Here is an 18,039-nt window from a genome sequence, read left to right on the forward strand (position 1 = left end):
ACCGTTTCCCAGGTTGTGGTTATGACAGACTCTCTGTCCATTTGCTCTCCCTTATCCTCACCCACTGAGTCTCGGGCATTACGCCTCATTAAGTTCCTGATTCCGCTCCATCTAAATTCAGTAAGGTTGCTTTGGGTACCAGGTCACATGGGTTTTCACTTAAATGAGGTTGCAGATTCCTTAGCAAGAGCCTCTCTCTGCGGCCCAGTTGTTGCTGTTCTGCCAACGTGTGCATATACAGCTGCGCTGAGGTTTCGCAGCTACACAATAGTTCAGGAATTTGCTGCCTCGGCTCTTACATCATCTCCCGAATATCAGCATCTTCTGCATCCTTGGAGCAGCAAAGACTGGCGCTCACGCAGACTAGAGTCTCTTTCACGCGCTTGCGTTGCCGGGTTCCCCTTCTAAATTTCTACCTTCACAGATCTGGCCTGGTGGCTTCCCCACTGTGCCCTTTTTGTGCCGAACCTGAGACAATAGATCACTTCCTGCTGTTCTACCGCCGCTTCTCTCATTTGAGGAAGCGTCTTTTGCAAATTCCATTTCATCAACTGGGCTTGCCTGTGTCCTCCGCGGTTGTTCTTTCCATTGGCGCTTCTTTGCTTGGACGAAGCGACAGGAGTGTGCGCTCTGCTGTGCAAAATTTTCTTCAAGAAACGCAGCGCCTCCCATTCTAATTTCTTCTTCCCGCTCTCAGTCAGTACGACCTTGAAACATTACAGGCATTGTTTACTATTATGCACATTAAGCCATTGTCCCGTCTTCGATCTCCAAGTTAACAGGACCCCTGTCCTTCCGTCTTCCAATCTATCAGACTACATCCTATTACCACTCATATTCCCGTAAAAACTTTCCTGGATCCAGCAATTAACCGCCTGTGTCTTAGCCACTCCTCCGTAGTGGGTATGTGCCAGCAACGTCTGAGGCCTTCCTTCCTTCTTTCCTGATGGCGCCAGTGTAGGGCCTTCCGCTACAACCATTGACGGTTCTGGCGCACAACGTTGCGTGTATGTACCATTACTCTACTGGAAAAGGCGGCGAGCAGGAAACCGACTATATCCGTATATTGAAAGAGGAAGAATACTATGATAATGGAAGCGTTTATGGATAATTCAAAGCGTAGAGGCCTCCTTCTTGAAACAACCCCGGCTGTCTGCGGAGAATGATTCATGCATAGCTTGTGAAAATACCGGGATAGTAGACGTTTCCTTTGAATGTCGCAGTATGTGTCCAGCAGTAGATGCGAGTCGTGTTAGCCAGCCCGGAGGCTCAAGCCTTAAGAATAGCTAAAAATATGTAAACGGATCCACGGCGCGAAAACGTAAAACACAGTATAGGATTGGCGATGGGAAAGCAGAGAAAAATAGCGCAGTTAATGGTGGTCGCGCTTCACATTTCTTCACTTATAGTAAGGATATACTGGGTCCTTAATTCGAGACCCTCATGCACAGACGGACGGGGCCACAGACCTCAGACATGTACCAAAGGACCCCCCCCCCCCCCTCCTCTTCGAAATCAAGCTCACCTAACCCCCTACCCACTTCGATAGTGCTCTCGTTGGGCATTCGTCGCTCATCACTTTCCCACCCCGAGACATGAAACTACCCTTAGCAGCCCCGAAAAAAATCTTGGCTACGTGCCTAACAAAGACGATGGATGAATACAAGGTCGGAAGGATAAATGTGTGTATTTACGGATGGTTATGAGCCTCCCTCTGTCTTTTTACACCGTTTAGTGCATGCATCCCCGGGTGGCATCAGTGTTTCCAGTGGGAGCTACTAGCGGTAACCACATTGAATTCTTTTTTCAGTGTAACATTGATGTCTCTGCTTTTAAATAATCGTTTCAATTAATTTAAAATGAAAATAAAAATACAATGCAAGAAAAATGCGTCTCTAACGCGTGATTTAAAATGTACACACTTGTGTCACCTGAGCTCTGTTCACCGCAATGGGCACAGCTTTGGCGCTCCAGTCAGTGGTTCAATCACTTTTATCAGTGGTATTCAAGGCATTCTAAGAGGATTCTTAGAATCTTAGCGCTAAGAGGACTCTTAGAATTTTCGCGCCCGTCCTGTGTTTCGTGTTTCTTCTATCTTGTCCTTGTTCCGTCGCGCTGTGTTAATCTGTTTCGTAGAAAGTATTCAAAGCGTTCGTGAATATGTCGTAGCAAGTCGTTCAATGGCGGCAGCCCAGTCAACTACTTTCGTAGCGATGCGCTGCCGTGCCAACTTCTTTGCTTGCGCATAATTTTGACAAAAGTAAGCACGCGGAGAAGAAATACGGTTTTTCCACGCGCAGTATACTTCACGTTCCGAGACAAAAACGAAGTCTGCTCACCGTTTTCGGCTGACTGATTGAATCAGGGTCTCCGATGGATTCATATTACCGGCAACGATTGCGACACCCAATCTTCCAGAATGCGCCGATCTCACCCCCGTTACCACCCCTGCCAGTGCAGCGACAGGGGACCGGTATTCTCAAATACCCGTTCAGTTTCTACGACAGCCAGAAGCAGCCTTCTGGGAAGACGCTTAGGTTTGAGATGGACCAGCCCGCGGAACCGGTACCGGTCCTCCCACTAAGCCCAATGGTCGCGCAAAATCCTCTTGTGGCTTCACCTGAGGGCAGTGGGACCATCGTCTCGTCCATCTCGTCCGTGTACACTACTGGCGCCGAAGATGAAGAGTCCAATGCGGGAACCGAGGCCGGCCAGCCAGCAGCGCCTTCATCTACAGCGTCACCTGCAGCGAGCTTGGAGGTCACCAGAAACAGCGCAAAGACTTCCACGGCATCTGGTGTGAGCAGCCACCTCGATGAGGAATTTGAGAGTACCAGCGGCTCAGCTGCACGGACCAGCGGCACCAGCATGACTTCGCTGTCAATATCGGAAGAGATCAAGCGATTCTTGCGAGACGTACGCGGAGCCAGCAGCCGCAGAAGGGTACGTGCACCAATTGCGGGCGAGGAAGCGGAGTACAGAAACGCGCCGCCGCATCGAGACTCATGGCGTGCCATGTCCCGGAGGTATGCCCTGCTGACTCTCTTGAGTGCGCTGCTAATGCTGATGCTGGCGGGAATAAGTGCCGATGTGTACGGCACACTGTACCGCGGAATCAAGGACCGAACCGCAGCGGCACCGTTCGAGGACACTGTGGCTGCACTCCAGCCAGAAGCAGAAGGGCGGGGAATGCCCGTGGTTCAACCACGCTGGCCATCCCGACCCACGGCTCGAGAAAGGGACGGCGGCATCGACCAGACTGACGCTGCTGAGGAGGCGCCGGAAGCGGAGTCCTCGGCGGAGACAGCGGTGCCGACTGAGGATGAGCGCCCACCCATCTCCACCGAGATCGCCAGCGGCGGTGGCGACGAAACGATGGCTGAGCCGGCAGATGTGCAGGAAATTATGGAAGGCAGGAAGCCGGACAAGGATGTCGCTTCGGCTTCACTGAAATCTCGTGTAAGTTTCAGCATTGTTTTCGTGCTTCTGGTATATCCTGCTAAGTTGAAGTTGAAATTGAAGTTTACTTTGCAACAAAGTGTTGCGAGGAAGGCCACGGAAAAATCTCTATAAGCAGCTTGAGGGATCCTGACTTCCCCTTTACACAGCAGAATTGACGGTGGCGGAAGCACGAGAACAAAGAAGAGATAAAGAGAAAAATTGGAACATCATGAAAGCATATGAATCATATAATACATATATATACTTGCACGGCTACCGTATCTCCCGGACCGGTTTTCAGCAGCTCACCTTAGAGCATCTCTCTCGACCTGTTGCTGGTAAAACAAAACCACGAATGTGATCCACCCGCGAGCTCAAAATTTGGGCATATTCAAACCGAACGCACAGAGCCCATGCTGAAACGATAAAGACCTCCGACTACGCGAGCCCTCTGTCTATAAACGCAGGTCGGATTTCTTCCTCGGCTGACAGTGAACCCGATGCGCATTTTTTTTTCTTTTTTGAAACGGAAAAGTCCACAACGTTTGAATCACTGCCGTGAATGGTGTTTAGTTCTTGAGCGGGCGCGAGTTCAGTACACTGACGTCTTTCGCTCTTCCTTTACACCACTTGCTAGGCGTGTTAGTAAATCATGCTTACAATAACACCGCGCAAAAACAAACACGAACAAGTAAAGAAACACCACAAAGTGCTCACTTCAACAAAGCTTTATTGCTGCGCACAGCGTATACTTATATCGTACCGCGCACATGCGCAGCCACGAAAGGAAAAAAAGGGAAGATGTCTCGCTTTTATTTGCCACCGGCATCGCAGTGGAAGTCACTAATTTTATTTCTTTTGTACCAAACCGCTGCATTTTCTGCAATCATTGTCCACTTATTTCAGAACAGTAAACTACAGATTTGAATCTATATTTTGCCCATGCATTGTTTGTATTGTTTTATGCTTTTTGTTGTTTGCTTGTATTCAAAAATCAATGGTTACGTGTTGTAACTACCATATAAAGCCCACTCCTGCCAAAGACCTCGCACAGAGGCCGGCAGTACTCGATAAATAAATAAATGAATAAATAAATAAATAAATAAATAAATAAATAAATAAATAAAAGCAATGAGAATTCACCAATATCGGCTGCGGTGCTACCGACTCCAAAGTAGTTAATAAGCGCACGGGTATTATGGAAACCATCAGCGATAGAAAAAAAATGAGAGCGTGCAAGCATATCTGTACGAAAAACCTCACGAAAATCTGCAGCCTTTTCATTTCTTCACTTCTCCTTGAGGTTTTCCCAGCATTTCTTGAGCTGTTTTCCGTCCCTCTTCAATACGCCGTTGAATTCTTGCTCGATCGCGAGCCGAGATGCCTTCTTCCTGCCCGCGCTGGCAGCATCAGTTTTTTTTGTTTTCAATTATTGGCTTGTGTTTATTCACAAGCTCTATAAGGATTGCGCGCTCTGCCTCCGTGAAATTAACTTTTCTTTTCTCCATTTCTTGCTTTAAAAATTTAATAAATTACAAACAGAGCGGCTTGACCAAAAAAACACAGAAGGAAAAAAGAACGTGCGAAGGCTATCAAACAAAAAACCAAAAGACATGGACGGTAGAGGCAGCAAGTGACGCTATATTTACGGCTTGTGATGGTGGCCAGACCAAAAAGAAAAGAAGCTTATGGCAGCAGCTAAAGGTATACTGTTGGCTGCAAGAATTTCAAAATGGCTCTTTTTCATTTTGTTAACCACTATTTTTGTATAAACTACATAGTACATGTGTATTCTTTGAGCCGATTAATGTAAAATTTCATAACCTCTCTCCCATGCTAATTTCTTAACCAGAAAAGCGCTCATTTTGAAAGGTGGCTTTGAGACAGCATAAGGGATGTTTCTGAAATAGTCGTCGTACTTTTCTTATCTTTATTTTTAAGATCTACTTTCGAAAGAGCGACTTTCGTGTTAAGATAAGGAACATTCTTGAATACGCTGGTTAGTCTCTCCTATATCCCTCCCCTAATGGCTTGGTTCAGGTGTCCGCCGATATGTGATACAGATACTGCGCCATTTCCTTTCCCCTAAAACATTTTTTTGGACACCACCGTCACGCACCTCAAATCGCGATTGAGGTGTCCGCTGATCGAGGGAGCCGGTTATGCGCCTTACGTTTCTTTCCTCAAAACCAACGGAGGGTTTATACTAGCTGCGAAGTAGGCAATACTACGCGGGAACTAGACTGTTTGCTTCGTGCAAGCCGGCCCTAGAGACCGTGAAGTGTGCCGGGAAAGCGATCGAACAGAAGACCGCAAGCGGAAGAAGGCCGAGTATGCGCGTGAACGTAGAGACGACAAGAAGGGCCTGTGAGACGCCCAACCTGCAAATAGCCTGTGAAAAGTCAAATTGGGCCTGCCAGTCCAGACCTCTTCGGCCGCTGATGGCATTCAGCTTTCGCCGATTAATGCACTGAGCCGGTAAGGCTATATCCAATATTTTTTTTCGTTGAGTATCGCCTCGTCTCCGCATAAAGTTCTGCAGTGCAATCACAGTCAAGGTCGACATATCTGCCGTTACCGTGTAGGAACAAGAAAATACTGGCGCGTAGGGAATTGATATTTTGAACAGGGATGTAATTTGTTTGGTTTGCGGGGGTTTAACGTCCCAAAGCGACTCAGACTATAAGAGACGCCGTAGTGAAGGGCTCCAGAAGTTTTCGACCACCTCGACCACAGCACACGGGCCTCTAGAGTTTCACCTCCATCGGAATTCGACCGCCGCGGCCGGGATTCAAACCGCGTCTTTCGGGCCAGCAGCCGAGCGCCATAACCACTCAGCCACCGCGGCGGCGGGATGTAATTAAAGCATAGACAGGGGAAGAAACAGTGTGCACACACAAACCAGTGGGTTGGTCAGAGACCGGGAAGTAACTATCGCAAAGCGCTCGCTCAAGAAGAAACCGTGTAGTACCTGACTGGGCGGAGAACGTTTGTAGCCAACCGCCTGTGCGTGTCCCCGCCTCAACCAGTATTACCGCAAAGGAATGAAAAGCGAACAATGCGGCGCCTACGTGCTCCGCTGTGGGAATTTCATTTCAACGCTATTTTCCCTGGATGCTAAGAAAAAGACATTAGAGTCGCCCTAGAACGCATCACGGACGACTCTAGCGTCTTCTTCCAACCACCGAAGTAAAGTTTTAGTGAAAAGAAATGCGAAAACCTCCGCCGCGGTGGCTCATTGGTTAGCGCGCTCGGCTACTGATCCGCCGTTCCCGGGTTCGAACCTGACCGCGACGGCTGCGTTTTTATGGAGGCAAAACGCTAAGGCGCCCGTGTGCTGTGCGATGACTGCGCACGTTAAAGATACCTAGGTGGTCGAAATTATTCCGGATCCCTCCACTACGGCACCTCTTTCTTCCTTTCTTCTTTCACTTCCTCCTTTATCCCATCCCTTACGGTGCGGTTCAGGTGTCCGCCGATATATGAGACCGATGCTGCTCCATTTCCTTTCCCCGAAAAGAAATTATTATTATTAAATATCCGCTCTGTTCGCATTTCTTTCCATCGCCCCTGTACCACCCGCGTACGAGCCGGATGCTTTACCTTCACAAGACCGTTGCGGCAGTGGGACACGCATTACCCACAAATACAAAGTTACTGCGCCATCTTGTCACGTTCACTTGTATACGTGTTCGTTTATGCCAAGACCTATCATTGAATCGATGGCTGCGCCGCCTCTCGTTTTCTTGAGTCCCCGGGTGTGCGCGGAGAACGCATGAAGTAGGCGTCTTCTAACACTTTCCTGAGAGGTCCGCAAATGAATGTTTTCGGGAACCGGCAAACTATAAAGAGAGCAGGCTGCGTACATACGAGCGGGATATAGCAAAACGTTTCGTAAATCGGTTCACTTGGAACTGTGATGAGTCAAAATGTTCCCCTTTCGCTTGTTTCCTGCCACCTATTCTTCCCTACGTGTTGTCAGTCACCGGTCGTAGGCTTGTGGAAGGTGGTTGTTGAGCGACCCCCAGTTTGACGCGCGGGCCAACGCTCGAACTGTGCGGCCAGAATGGCCCCCCGATAAAATCATTTCGCTTACAGTCGGTGGAGGATATAATGAGGGATGCAGCCTGCCCGCAAACGAAACGCAAAGTAATAGTATTAAATGGTTTAGGGGGAAAGAAAACGGCGCTGTATCTGTCTTATATATCGTTGAACACCTGAACCGCGCCGTTAGAGAAGGAATAAAGAAGGTAGTGAAAGAAAAAAGGAAGAGGTGCAGTAGTGGAGGGCTCCGGAATGATTTCGACCTCCTGGGGATCTTTAACGCCCACTGACATCGCACAGCACATGGGCGCCTTAGCGTTTTGCCTCCATAAAGACGCAGCCGCCGCGGTCGGGTTCGAGCCCGGGAACTCCGGATCAGTAGCTGAGCGTTCTGACCATTTAGCCACCACGGCTGGTAGAAACGCAAAGTAGAGAAGAGTGTTGGGGGAATAACGGTGCGTTCTTAAACGCGGACGCGTTGAGCTCGTATTTCTATGGAGCAGAAGTAAAAAAACGCCCCATGTGCAGTGTGATGCAAGTACGCTATAAATAACTCCAGGTGGTCTGAATTCACCCAACAGCCTCTACATCGGCGTCCCACATTGCTAACGTGTCACTTCGAGACGTTAAGCTCCGCATTTTTTTTTATTTAAGCCTCATTCGCCAACATAGGATGACCAGCAGACAAAAAAAAAACGTAAAACAACCTCTCCGAAAACATAGCTGTCACAAACACACGCACGCGCGCACGCAGACGCACACGCATTCGCACGCACGCACGCAGGCACACAACCGATACTGAACGGGCTACTTCGTAAAACACGACAACCAACCACCTCGGAAGCACTGCACCCCGTCCGCTCCGAGAGTGATTGGACCATCCATGGCGGCGCCTAAAAAATCACGTGATCGCAACTCTCCAATAGGCGGCGCGGCGGCACAGAGAAAACAGCTGCGGTACATTCATAGTTCCAGTAACTTTATTCGCGACTCTCTCATCGCACTTAAAACCGCGCTTATCTCCGTGCGCCCTCTCTTAGTGATCACGACAACTAAGCTTAAATTCCTGTTGCCGCGGCAGTGGCTGAACTTCCAAGCGCAAAGAAAAATGACGTGTCACGACGTACCAGTCAAGGTAAATTGCAAGTCAACTGAAATTTTGTTGCAGCATAATGAAAGCAGCGTAAATATCAGAGGCAAAGGCGCTTTCGTTTAGCTTTTATAATTGCAGATTCTATATTTACAACTTAGCCCTGTACAACTTTGAGCGTTAGATAGGAAATCATTCACGAGTGAAACGCTTAATGGATTGTACGCACCAGCACTTGAATTGTTGTCCCCACTGTCTTGAATAAGTGAGCCCACGCGGCTTCTTGCAACAACAGTAGTCTCCCATAAAAAAAATAAGAAATGAGCCCAATCGTTCGGTTTCCATACTCAAAGTAAAATAAATCCGTTGGATGTTACCTGCTTTGCGCGCCTTTCTATCAACGCAACCTAGTTTTGAGCAGCTGCCGCGGTGACCCCGAGTAACGGCACTCACGGGGCGCCCGCGGGGCACGAAGGAAAGTTAATTAAAAAATTGACAGTGGCTTAACTTGGCTAATCCTGGAATTCAGCGAAAAGCAAGCACGCCTGGGAAGCGTATGAGGCTCATCCATGACAGCTCCGCTACACACTCGCGACAGCCGTTCTATATATACCCAAATTACAGCGTGGCCATGACGTGGTATCACATAATCTTACGAAACCCCCTTCAGAGGTCATCACGTGGCCATGACGCGGTATCACATCATCTTAAGATACCCCCGTCGGATGTCATCACGTGGCTTCACATCACCTCATGGGTGTTCTTAAGGTCAAAGGTCGACCCGAAGGTCACCCAATGTCAAAGGTCAACTAAACGCCGTGGGTCAAGGCCAGCGGTCGAGGGTTCGACACCATAACTGTACCACATATGGTCATACACGGCTAACGTGGTTGGGCTGAAAGTCCTTCAAGGTCATTCTCCGGCCTGTGCGACGATTGCTTATGGAGCTTATCGCTTCAAAAAATGCTTTGCGTAAGCAAGTGAACTCCCACAGGATGGCTTCCGCGCTCCTTGGTACCAAGCTGCGGTGAAGCCGTCTTTCAAGAGCGCGTGTTCCTGGGGGACATGCACACAGAAAAACTTTATTTCTGCAAGTGAGTTTTCGACACAGCTGGGTCCCTGGGCCCTGCGCGGTCCCGTATTGCATCACGTAGATTATGTCGGGACATGACGTCGGCAGCCCTAGTCACCGCAGCAAGCTGCGATGTCCAGTATGCAGACGTGAATAGGACCGCCCAGTCCTCCCAGCTCGAGATGGCGTGCTGTCCCTGCCGGGGAGGGTCAGCAGGGCAGCCGAAAAGGATGTGGCAGAGTGTGACGCGAGGGTCACCGCATAGGGAGCATGCAGGGGACGTGCCACATTCGTGGGATAACAGCTTAGGGGATGACAGAGAGTGGGTCTGGAGGCGTCTGAGGAGGATCTGTTGGGAGTGCGTAAGAGAGGGGTGGGGAGGGGGTAAGTCCAACGATCCAAACAGGGTATTTGCGTGAGCTCTACAAAGGTGTGCGCCAACTCCGTCGAGAATCCTGGATCTGGACTGTCTTCAGCCACCCGCCGCAGTAGCTCAGTGGATAGAGCGCTCGACTTCTGATCCGGAGTACCCGGGTTTGAACACGACCGCGGCGGCTGCGTTTTCATGGAGGCAAAACGCTACGGCGCCCGTGTGTGTGTGTGACAGTCAGTGCACGTTAAAGATCCCCAGGTGGTCGAAATCATTCCGGAGCCCTTCACTACGGCACCTCTTTCTTCCTTTCTGCCGTGGGTTCAAATCCCAGATGGGGAAACTTTATTTTTCGCAAACTTCCTTTTTCATCGCAATTTGCATTTCGCGTGACTTGAATGAGAAATCTCGTTTTGTTCAGAATCGCTTGTATATTATGCCGCGTTCTGAAATGAACTGCATGCATTTGTTCATTTGATGCATACCGCATTAATGTGAGCTGTCCGAAATTTGTTGTCAGTGAGCTCGCACCAGCTTTTGGTCAGCAGTGGCGGTTTTCTTTTGTGTGAAAAGATTTGTGTGAAAAGATGGCGTTCATTCGTCGGGTTTAATTAGCACAGTGGTGAGTGCTCCACCGTGCCCCGATTAATAAGTGGCCGTCTGCAACTTTCGATTTTGCCGTTGGCGAGGAACCCACTCCTTTGTGGACCTCTCTTAAGGTACTTGGCATGTTATGAATTGTTCCGTGCAACCGGTTAGCGGCGGATCCAGTTTTCGCCAAAAGAATCTGGGGCCGACTTTGGTAATGTGCTGTAGAGTAGCCCAAAAGACTTTGCGAGAGCAATTATTTTTTACTGATCGTAAAATTCATAAGGAAGATGTCTGTTAATTTAGAAAGCTGGTTTATCATAAATGAGCGCAGAAAACATATTATAGACTTCTTAATCGCCTGTTTTCTCACTGTATATATGCAACATTCTTGTGCATATCTGCAATTCTTTTGGTTTTGTAAAGATATTTTTCGTTCTTAGGCAAAGCGCGTTTTCCTTTGTCATTGAAAAGGGAGCTCTAAAACTGGGCTATGATATGCGGCAGAAGAACAGTATATTTGAACTGGTCGGTCAAATTATGTATGCAGACACCACTCCAATATGGCCTGTTTTCCCGTTTAAGTGTTAAATTTGGAACAGTCTTGATTTACACAGTGACAGAAAATAGTAGTGCCTCAAGAGTTACAGATTTGTTGCTGTGCACAAATGTATATGAAGGCAATACAGAAGCAGGCCAGCTTGTCTCGATTTCCCTGTTCTCCTAGAAGAGAAAGAGCAGAAGCTGCTCAGGCAGGATTTTCCTGCAGCCAAGCAAAAAGAGTTCGGAGCTGTGGGGGCGCCAAGTAAGAATGCAGTAAAAGTGGTACAACGCTATGAAATAATATTTTGAAAGAGCAAACAATAAATGAGACAGGACAATAAAGATTGTTGACCCCGCAGTGCTTGCGAGAAATGGTTTATTCTGGAAACAGCCAGTGGCATGGATCACAGTGCATACAAATTAAAGGACACGTGCACTGGAGGTACACCAACACACAATCAGTCAAGCGCTCCAAAATTGAAAACAAAATGTGCAGGCCATCTAAAAACATTATTTCGTACAAGAAGAACCTGACCAATGTCTGGACAGGGTTAAAAAGCAGTGCATTTTCAGTCAACAAAATCAAATTCCTGGGACATATACTAACAAAGAGATGACTCGACACAAATTCACACTGAACCGCGCAAGAGCCAGCTTGAACTCATTCACACCCCCAAAAATTAAGGACAAAACATACAGTACTGGCTACCTCAACATTGCCACTGCAGCATTGCATAACATGTCAAAACGACCAGAGATTGACAGTAACGCAAGACAACACCAAACCAGGACTCCCTTTCCAGGAAATTAAAATCAGACACCCAAACTTACCATTCCCAACCCTCACACACAAAATGAGGCCCATTCTTAGGGGTGTCTGAGTGCTAGTTTTGGACTGCAAATTGAATAAATTCCTGTTCAATTAGTACAATGAATCGAAGAGTACATGTTCAAAATTACTTTAAACTAATCGAATTTGCTCTCAAGTTTTCAGATACTTTTCGAATAGGGGACACAACGCTTGATTAAGCTCCATTGTATTTTTCTGCTATGAATCTCCCAAAAACTGCACACATTGACGACGTGTAACACTATTCTTATTCTAAATGAAAAAACTACTATTTTCACTCCCTTATAAATTCTACTTCTATACTATTAACACGACCACGCACCACCACCACCAACACCAACACCACCACCTCCTCCTCCGTCCCCACCACCACGTCCTTAATATCCACCTCAACACCTACACTACAAGTTATTGCCTGATACAATTTGATGCTAATGAGCATGTGCTTTTACACACATACACATACAAGAGGGATCACAGCATGCCGATGAGTCCTCTCTCTTGCCTCGGTAGACTGATCAACCCACACACCCACATGCACACATATTTTCTCCTTTCCACCCACACACGCACAGAGGTGAACACAGCATGTTGATAGGTAATCTCTCGCTTCTCAGTAGCATGTGTATTACACATCCATTCGATGTAAAACAAGTTCCCCGATGCCACTTAAATCTTCATCACTGAAATGAGTGCTCGACTCATCAGAAGAGGTGTTGCACGAGTCACAAATACTGAAGACAACCGGTTCAATTTCAGCGTCAACAATCATATCGCGTTGCCATGTTTCAGCCTCAACTTGCTCCACATGAACACAAGAGTTTTTCCAGTTTTCCTGGCTTACAGACGCCAGTGCTTCCGGAAAGAGCTTTTTCCACTTAAGCCAAAGTGAAACATTACTTGCGACTTGCGATGCATCACTTCACCTGGCTCCAGACAAGTTCAATTGAACTCGCAGTGGTACGGTGGTAAACGAAGCACTTCATGGCCATGTGTAGCTGCCAGGGTGTCGATGCGGTACACAACGCTGGGTGTGTTTACCTTTTGAGAAAGCTCCAGCAGTTCTGCCCTCACCATGTCCTGTGACCACGAAACACATTTCATTGTGAGCCAAAGCTGGATATCAGCTCTGGGCGTAGACTTGGTAAGTGTTTTTCAAGAACCACGCTATAATATGGAGCATTGTCCATGACGACAATGCTATTGGCCGGAATGTTTGGCAAAAGCTTGTCGGTGAACCACTGCTCAAAGTAGTTGCCATCCATCTCAGAGTGGCACTCAGGGTGGTTTCCCTTTTTGCTCTGAAGAAGTCTGCAGCGTCTTGCACGAATCCTGTTGCACTGCTCCCAGCATGTACAAGGATCAAACGGGCCCCTTTGCCCGAAGGCGCAGCCAATCCGGTTGTTAAACCTTTCAAGAAGGCATCCTGAGATGACTTCACAGTCTTGTCCTGCCAGACGTATTCTTTTGTGCGCCCTGCGTTGACCCAGGTTTCATCTAGGTAGATGATGCACCTGTAAATGCAAAGCATCAGAGCGCACGAGTTAATGCTTCTAAGTAAACAAACACACTGCAGCATGTAAGTAGTTAACGAACTGAAAAAAACACACTGCTGACCACTGTCTCACAAACAGCCGCTCAAAGACAATCGAGAAAAAGAATTATCTCGTCTTTATTGCGCCCTTGTTCGGGCTTATATTTCGCGCCCAGGCGGCATTTGGTATCCAGTTTATATTCACTGTATGTTTGCATTGGGTACTTGACTAATTCGGCAACATTTTAAATATCTTCACTTGCGGCGACTGCGAACAAAAATTACCAACGTTCGCAGCAGGAGCGCCAGTAACTCGCTCCACCGGAGCAACGGGCAGCGTAGAGTGGGTGTTCATTCGTTCCTACGGTGACGACGAGATGGCACTACCTATTGCAATGCTACGACATTTTTGGCAGTTTTGTTGTTTTTGCTTGCCGCACCAATTGGGATTTAGCGATTAAATCTGCCAATGCAGAAACGTGCCCCGCCTAAATGTAGCGCCAATCTGGCCGTGAAACGTCACCTTTGCGAAAAGGCCGGCAACTGTAACGAGGTCAAGACTATTTCTTTTATATGTGTTATTCTGAAGCAACGCTCACTGTTACGACTACGAGATTTCAACGCTAACATCAAGCTCTATATGAAGCCAGTCTAAACGCGCTGCGGAAGAAAATAAGCAAGGAACGGCTCGTACTTGCCCTTTCTTCGGAATTTCTTGATCGCCCGCAGGTACCTGCGACGCCTGGCAATGATGTCACTTCGCTCGATCAGCGCAAGGTTCCGTTTTCTTTTTTCAAATGTGAATCCCACGTCCTTCATTAACCTCCACAACGTCGTTTTCAAGAAGTTCGGCAGGTCGCCGTCCTCATCGACAGCCTTTAGCACACTGTCCAGTGTTGGGACTTCCCTCTTCGCGTACATATATACTGTGCACATTCAGACGGACGGCATTGACAGTGAAGCTGTCATTCTTGACTGTTCACTTGCTTGAAACCTTCACGTCGCGAGGTCTTTTATTCGGAGACGCCAAAGGCCCACACAGACGCTCCACCTTGATTTTGGCAACGGCACGGGGAGATACTCCGGTATCCTCGCTCGCGGCACTCAGTGCTTCCCGAACAGACTTCTGTAGAAAACGGGTCCCGGTACGAGAGTACATGTTTGCAATTACTTCCTTAGCGTGCCTTTACAGCTTGGATGTATGAACCTTCGAGAAAATGCGTACAGGAGGTGGCCGCGGCCGCTCTGCTGGACGCCATTTCCTCAAAAGTGAAAGGGAGCCGGAAAATTAAACACGCCGGGCGGCCAGGGTTGCGGGAACAGCGAAAACGTGAAATGAAAAAAAGCGACAAGCGCAAAATACAAAATAGCAGATCTCGATCGATTCGATCGCAATAAGAGCGTTTTTTGTCACGCTGATAACAAATGTATTATCTACATAGCCTGCTGGCAAAGCATTTGTTATTTTTCGCTCACCACAGGGAACGCACTATTTTGTGTCGCGAATGCAGGCAGGGCAAAAAAGAGCGCTATCTTTTGCAGCGTCGCATATGATGTTTGAAACAGAGTATTGACTTTGCTTCGTGCAAGTGGGCCCTAGAGTCCTCGAAGTATGCCGGGAACGCGATCGAAGCAAAAGCTGCAAGCGGAAGAAGGAAGAGAATGCACGTGAACGTAGAGACGACAAGACGGGCCTCTGAGACGCCCAACCTGGAAATAGCCTGTTAGACGTCAAATCTGGCCTGCCAGTCCAGACCACTTCGGCCGCTGATGCCAATCAGCTTTCGCCGACTAATGCGCTAAGCACGTGAACGTAGAGACGACAAGACGGGCCTCTGAGACTCCCAACCGGGAAATAGCCTGTGAAACATCAAAATGGGTCTGCCAGTCCGGACCTCTTCGGCCGCTGATGCCAATCAGCTTTCGTCGATTAATGCACTAAGCACGTGAACGTAGAGACGACAAGACGGGCCTCTGAGACGCCCAACCGGGAAATAGCCTGCTAGACGTCAGATCTGGCCTGCCAGTCCAGACCACTTTGGCCGCTGATTCCAATCAGCTTTCGCCGACTAATGCGCTAAGCACGTGAACGTAGAGACGGCATGACGGGCCTCTGAGACGCCCAACCGGGAAATAGAATGTGAAACTCCATATCGGACCTGCCAGTCTAGACCTCTTCGGCCGCTGATGCGATCAGCTTCCGCCGATTAATGCACTAAGCACGTGAACGTAGAGACGACAAGACGGGCCTCTGAGACGCCCAATCGGGAAATAGCCTGTGAAACGTAAAATTGGGCCTGCAAGTCCAGGCCACTTCGGCCGCTGATGGCAATCGCTTTCGCCGATTAATGCACTAAGCACGTGAACGTAGAGACGACAAGACGGGGCTCTGAGACGCGCAACCGGGAAATAGCCTGTGAAACGTCAAATTGGGCCTGCCAGTCCAGACCTCTTCGGCCGCTGATGCCCATCAGCTTCCGCCGATTAATGCACTAAGCACGTGAACGTAGATACGACAAGACGGGCCTCTGGGACGCCCAACAGGGAAATAGCCTGTGAAACTTCATATCGCACGTGCCAGTCTAGACCTCTTCGGCCGCTGATGCCAATCAGCTTTCGCCGGTTACTGCACTAAGCCGGTGCATTACATTGGTTGGTTTGGTTGGTAACAACTCTATTTAAAAGTCTTGCAAAGCTTTCGCCGACGGCGCCTTAGGTCTCCCACGTGGGGACGTCGAGGTGTTGCCTCGCCATCGCCTCGCGGACCTGCTGGAGGGCCCTGACTGTGTCACCGAGGCTGGGGATGCGCAATTCAGCGGCCCACCGCGGCGGGAGGGTTCCAGGGTTAGCACCGTCAGAGTTTTTGCTACAGTCCCAGAGCATGTGGGGTAAAGTTGCTGTAGCAGTGTGGCAGACCTTGCATATATTCGTCGGGTATGTTGCGGGGTAGAGTCTGTGGTATTGTGCCGCGTTGGCGAACGTGAGCGTCTGCAGTTGTCTGAGGGCCACCGTGTGCGCCCTGTCCAGCTTGTCGTTGGGCGGAGGAAAGGTTAGGCAGGCCAGGCAGAGGGCCTTGGTAATTTCGTTGTAGCTGGTCAAAGAGTCTGTGGTGCTGTCCCATGGACGACGGTCGCCAGCGTGGTTCGCGAACTCGCGCGCCTTGGCGTGTGCCGTCTCGTTTCGGTTGCGAGATGTGTTCGATACTTCTCCAATGTGCGCCGGGAACCAGTGGATTCTGGTTTGAAAAGCTTCCTCCCACTGGACTTTTCGATTGCTCAGGATTCGGGTCGCTGTCTGTGAGATCCATTATTTGGCGAACTTTTCGACCGTTTGTCGCGACTCGCAGAGAACTGTGGTGCACGTCGAATCCGTGAGGGCGAGGGCCACCGCCGCTTCATCCGCTTCTTCTGCGCGCTCGCACGTTACACTTGCCGTTATGCGCTTTTCGCCACTCTAATCAACGACCGCAACCGCGAATCGCGAGCGTTCTGCGTATTCCGCGGCGTCAACGAACCTTGTCCCCTTTCCTCTCCGTGGCTGTGTAGGAGAGCTCAGGCCTTGGCCACTCTTCTTAATAATAATAATTGGTTTTTGGGGAAATGAAATGGCGCAGCATCTGTCTAATATATCGTTGGACACCTGAACCGCGCCGTAAGGGAAGAGATAAAGAAGAGAGTGAAAGAAGAAAGGAAGAAGAGGTGCCGTAGTGGAGGGCTCCGGAATAATTTAGACCACCTGGGGATCTTTAACGTGCACTGACATCGCACGGCACACAGGCGCCTTAGCGTTTTTCCTCCATAAAAACGCAGCCGCCGCGGTCGGGTTCGAACCCGGGAACTCCGGATCAGTAGTCGAGCGCCCTAACCACTGAGCCACCGCGGCGGGTCCACTCTTCTTTCCCGGTTGTGTTCTGTGTGGACGTTCCGTGGAATCGGGTCGACTCTTAGAGTTTGTCTGATCGCGTCCGGAACAGCGACTTTCTGGCCTTTTTGTGCATGGTAACGGATGCCGGCACTTTCCATGATCTGGCGTGCTGCTCTCGTGCCCGCTAATCTTTCTAGTTGTGAAGTGCGCTGCGCGTCGGCGATTTCGGTAAGCGTGTTGTGAAGCCCGAGCTGGAGCAAGCGTTGCGTGCTGGTGGACTCGGGCAGACCCAGTGTTATCTTATACACCCTGCGGATGAGGACGTGTATCTTGGCTTATTCCCCTTTGTACCAGTTGTGGAATGCCGCGACGTACACAATATGGCTCATGACGAAAGAGTGTACGAGTCGTGTGAGACTCGCCTCCCTCATTCCTTTTGGTGCATTACATCTAATATTTTTTTTTCTTTGAGTATCACCTCGTCTCGCATAAAGTACTGCAGTCCGGTCTCAGTCAAGGTCGACATATCTGCCGTTACCGTGTAGGAACAAGAAAATACTGGTGCGTAGGGAATTTATATTTTGAACAGGGATGTAATTTGTTTGGTTTGCGGGGGTTTAACGTCCCAAAGCGACTCAGACTA

The 18,039-nt window shown here is 49.0% G+C and overlaps 1 protein-coding gene across 1 annotated transcript in view; it reads left to right on the forward strand.

Annotated features, from left to right (window-relative positions):
• Positions 1–2,337: 2,337 nt before the first annotated feature.
• LOC144100370 (uncharacterized) overlaps positions 2,338–18,039 on the forward strand; it is a 29,742-nt gene continuing 14,040 nt past the window's right edge. The window contains exon 1 of the mRNA XM_077633344.1: positions 2,338–3,459. Within this exon, the coding sequence (XP_077489470.1) occupies positions 2,374–3,459 (1,086 nt within the window). The 5' untranslated portion in view covers positions 2,338–2,373. The remainder of the gene's footprint in view (positions 3,460–18,039) is intronic.

This window comes from Amblyomma americanum, chromosome 1 (assembly GCF_052857255.1).
Source record: "Amblyomma americanum isolate KBUSLIRL-KWMA chromosome 1, ASM5285725v1, whole genome shotgun sequence".
Taxonomy (NCBI): Eukaryota; Metazoa; Arthropoda; class Arachnida; order Ixodida; family Ixodidae; genus Amblyomma; species Amblyomma americanum.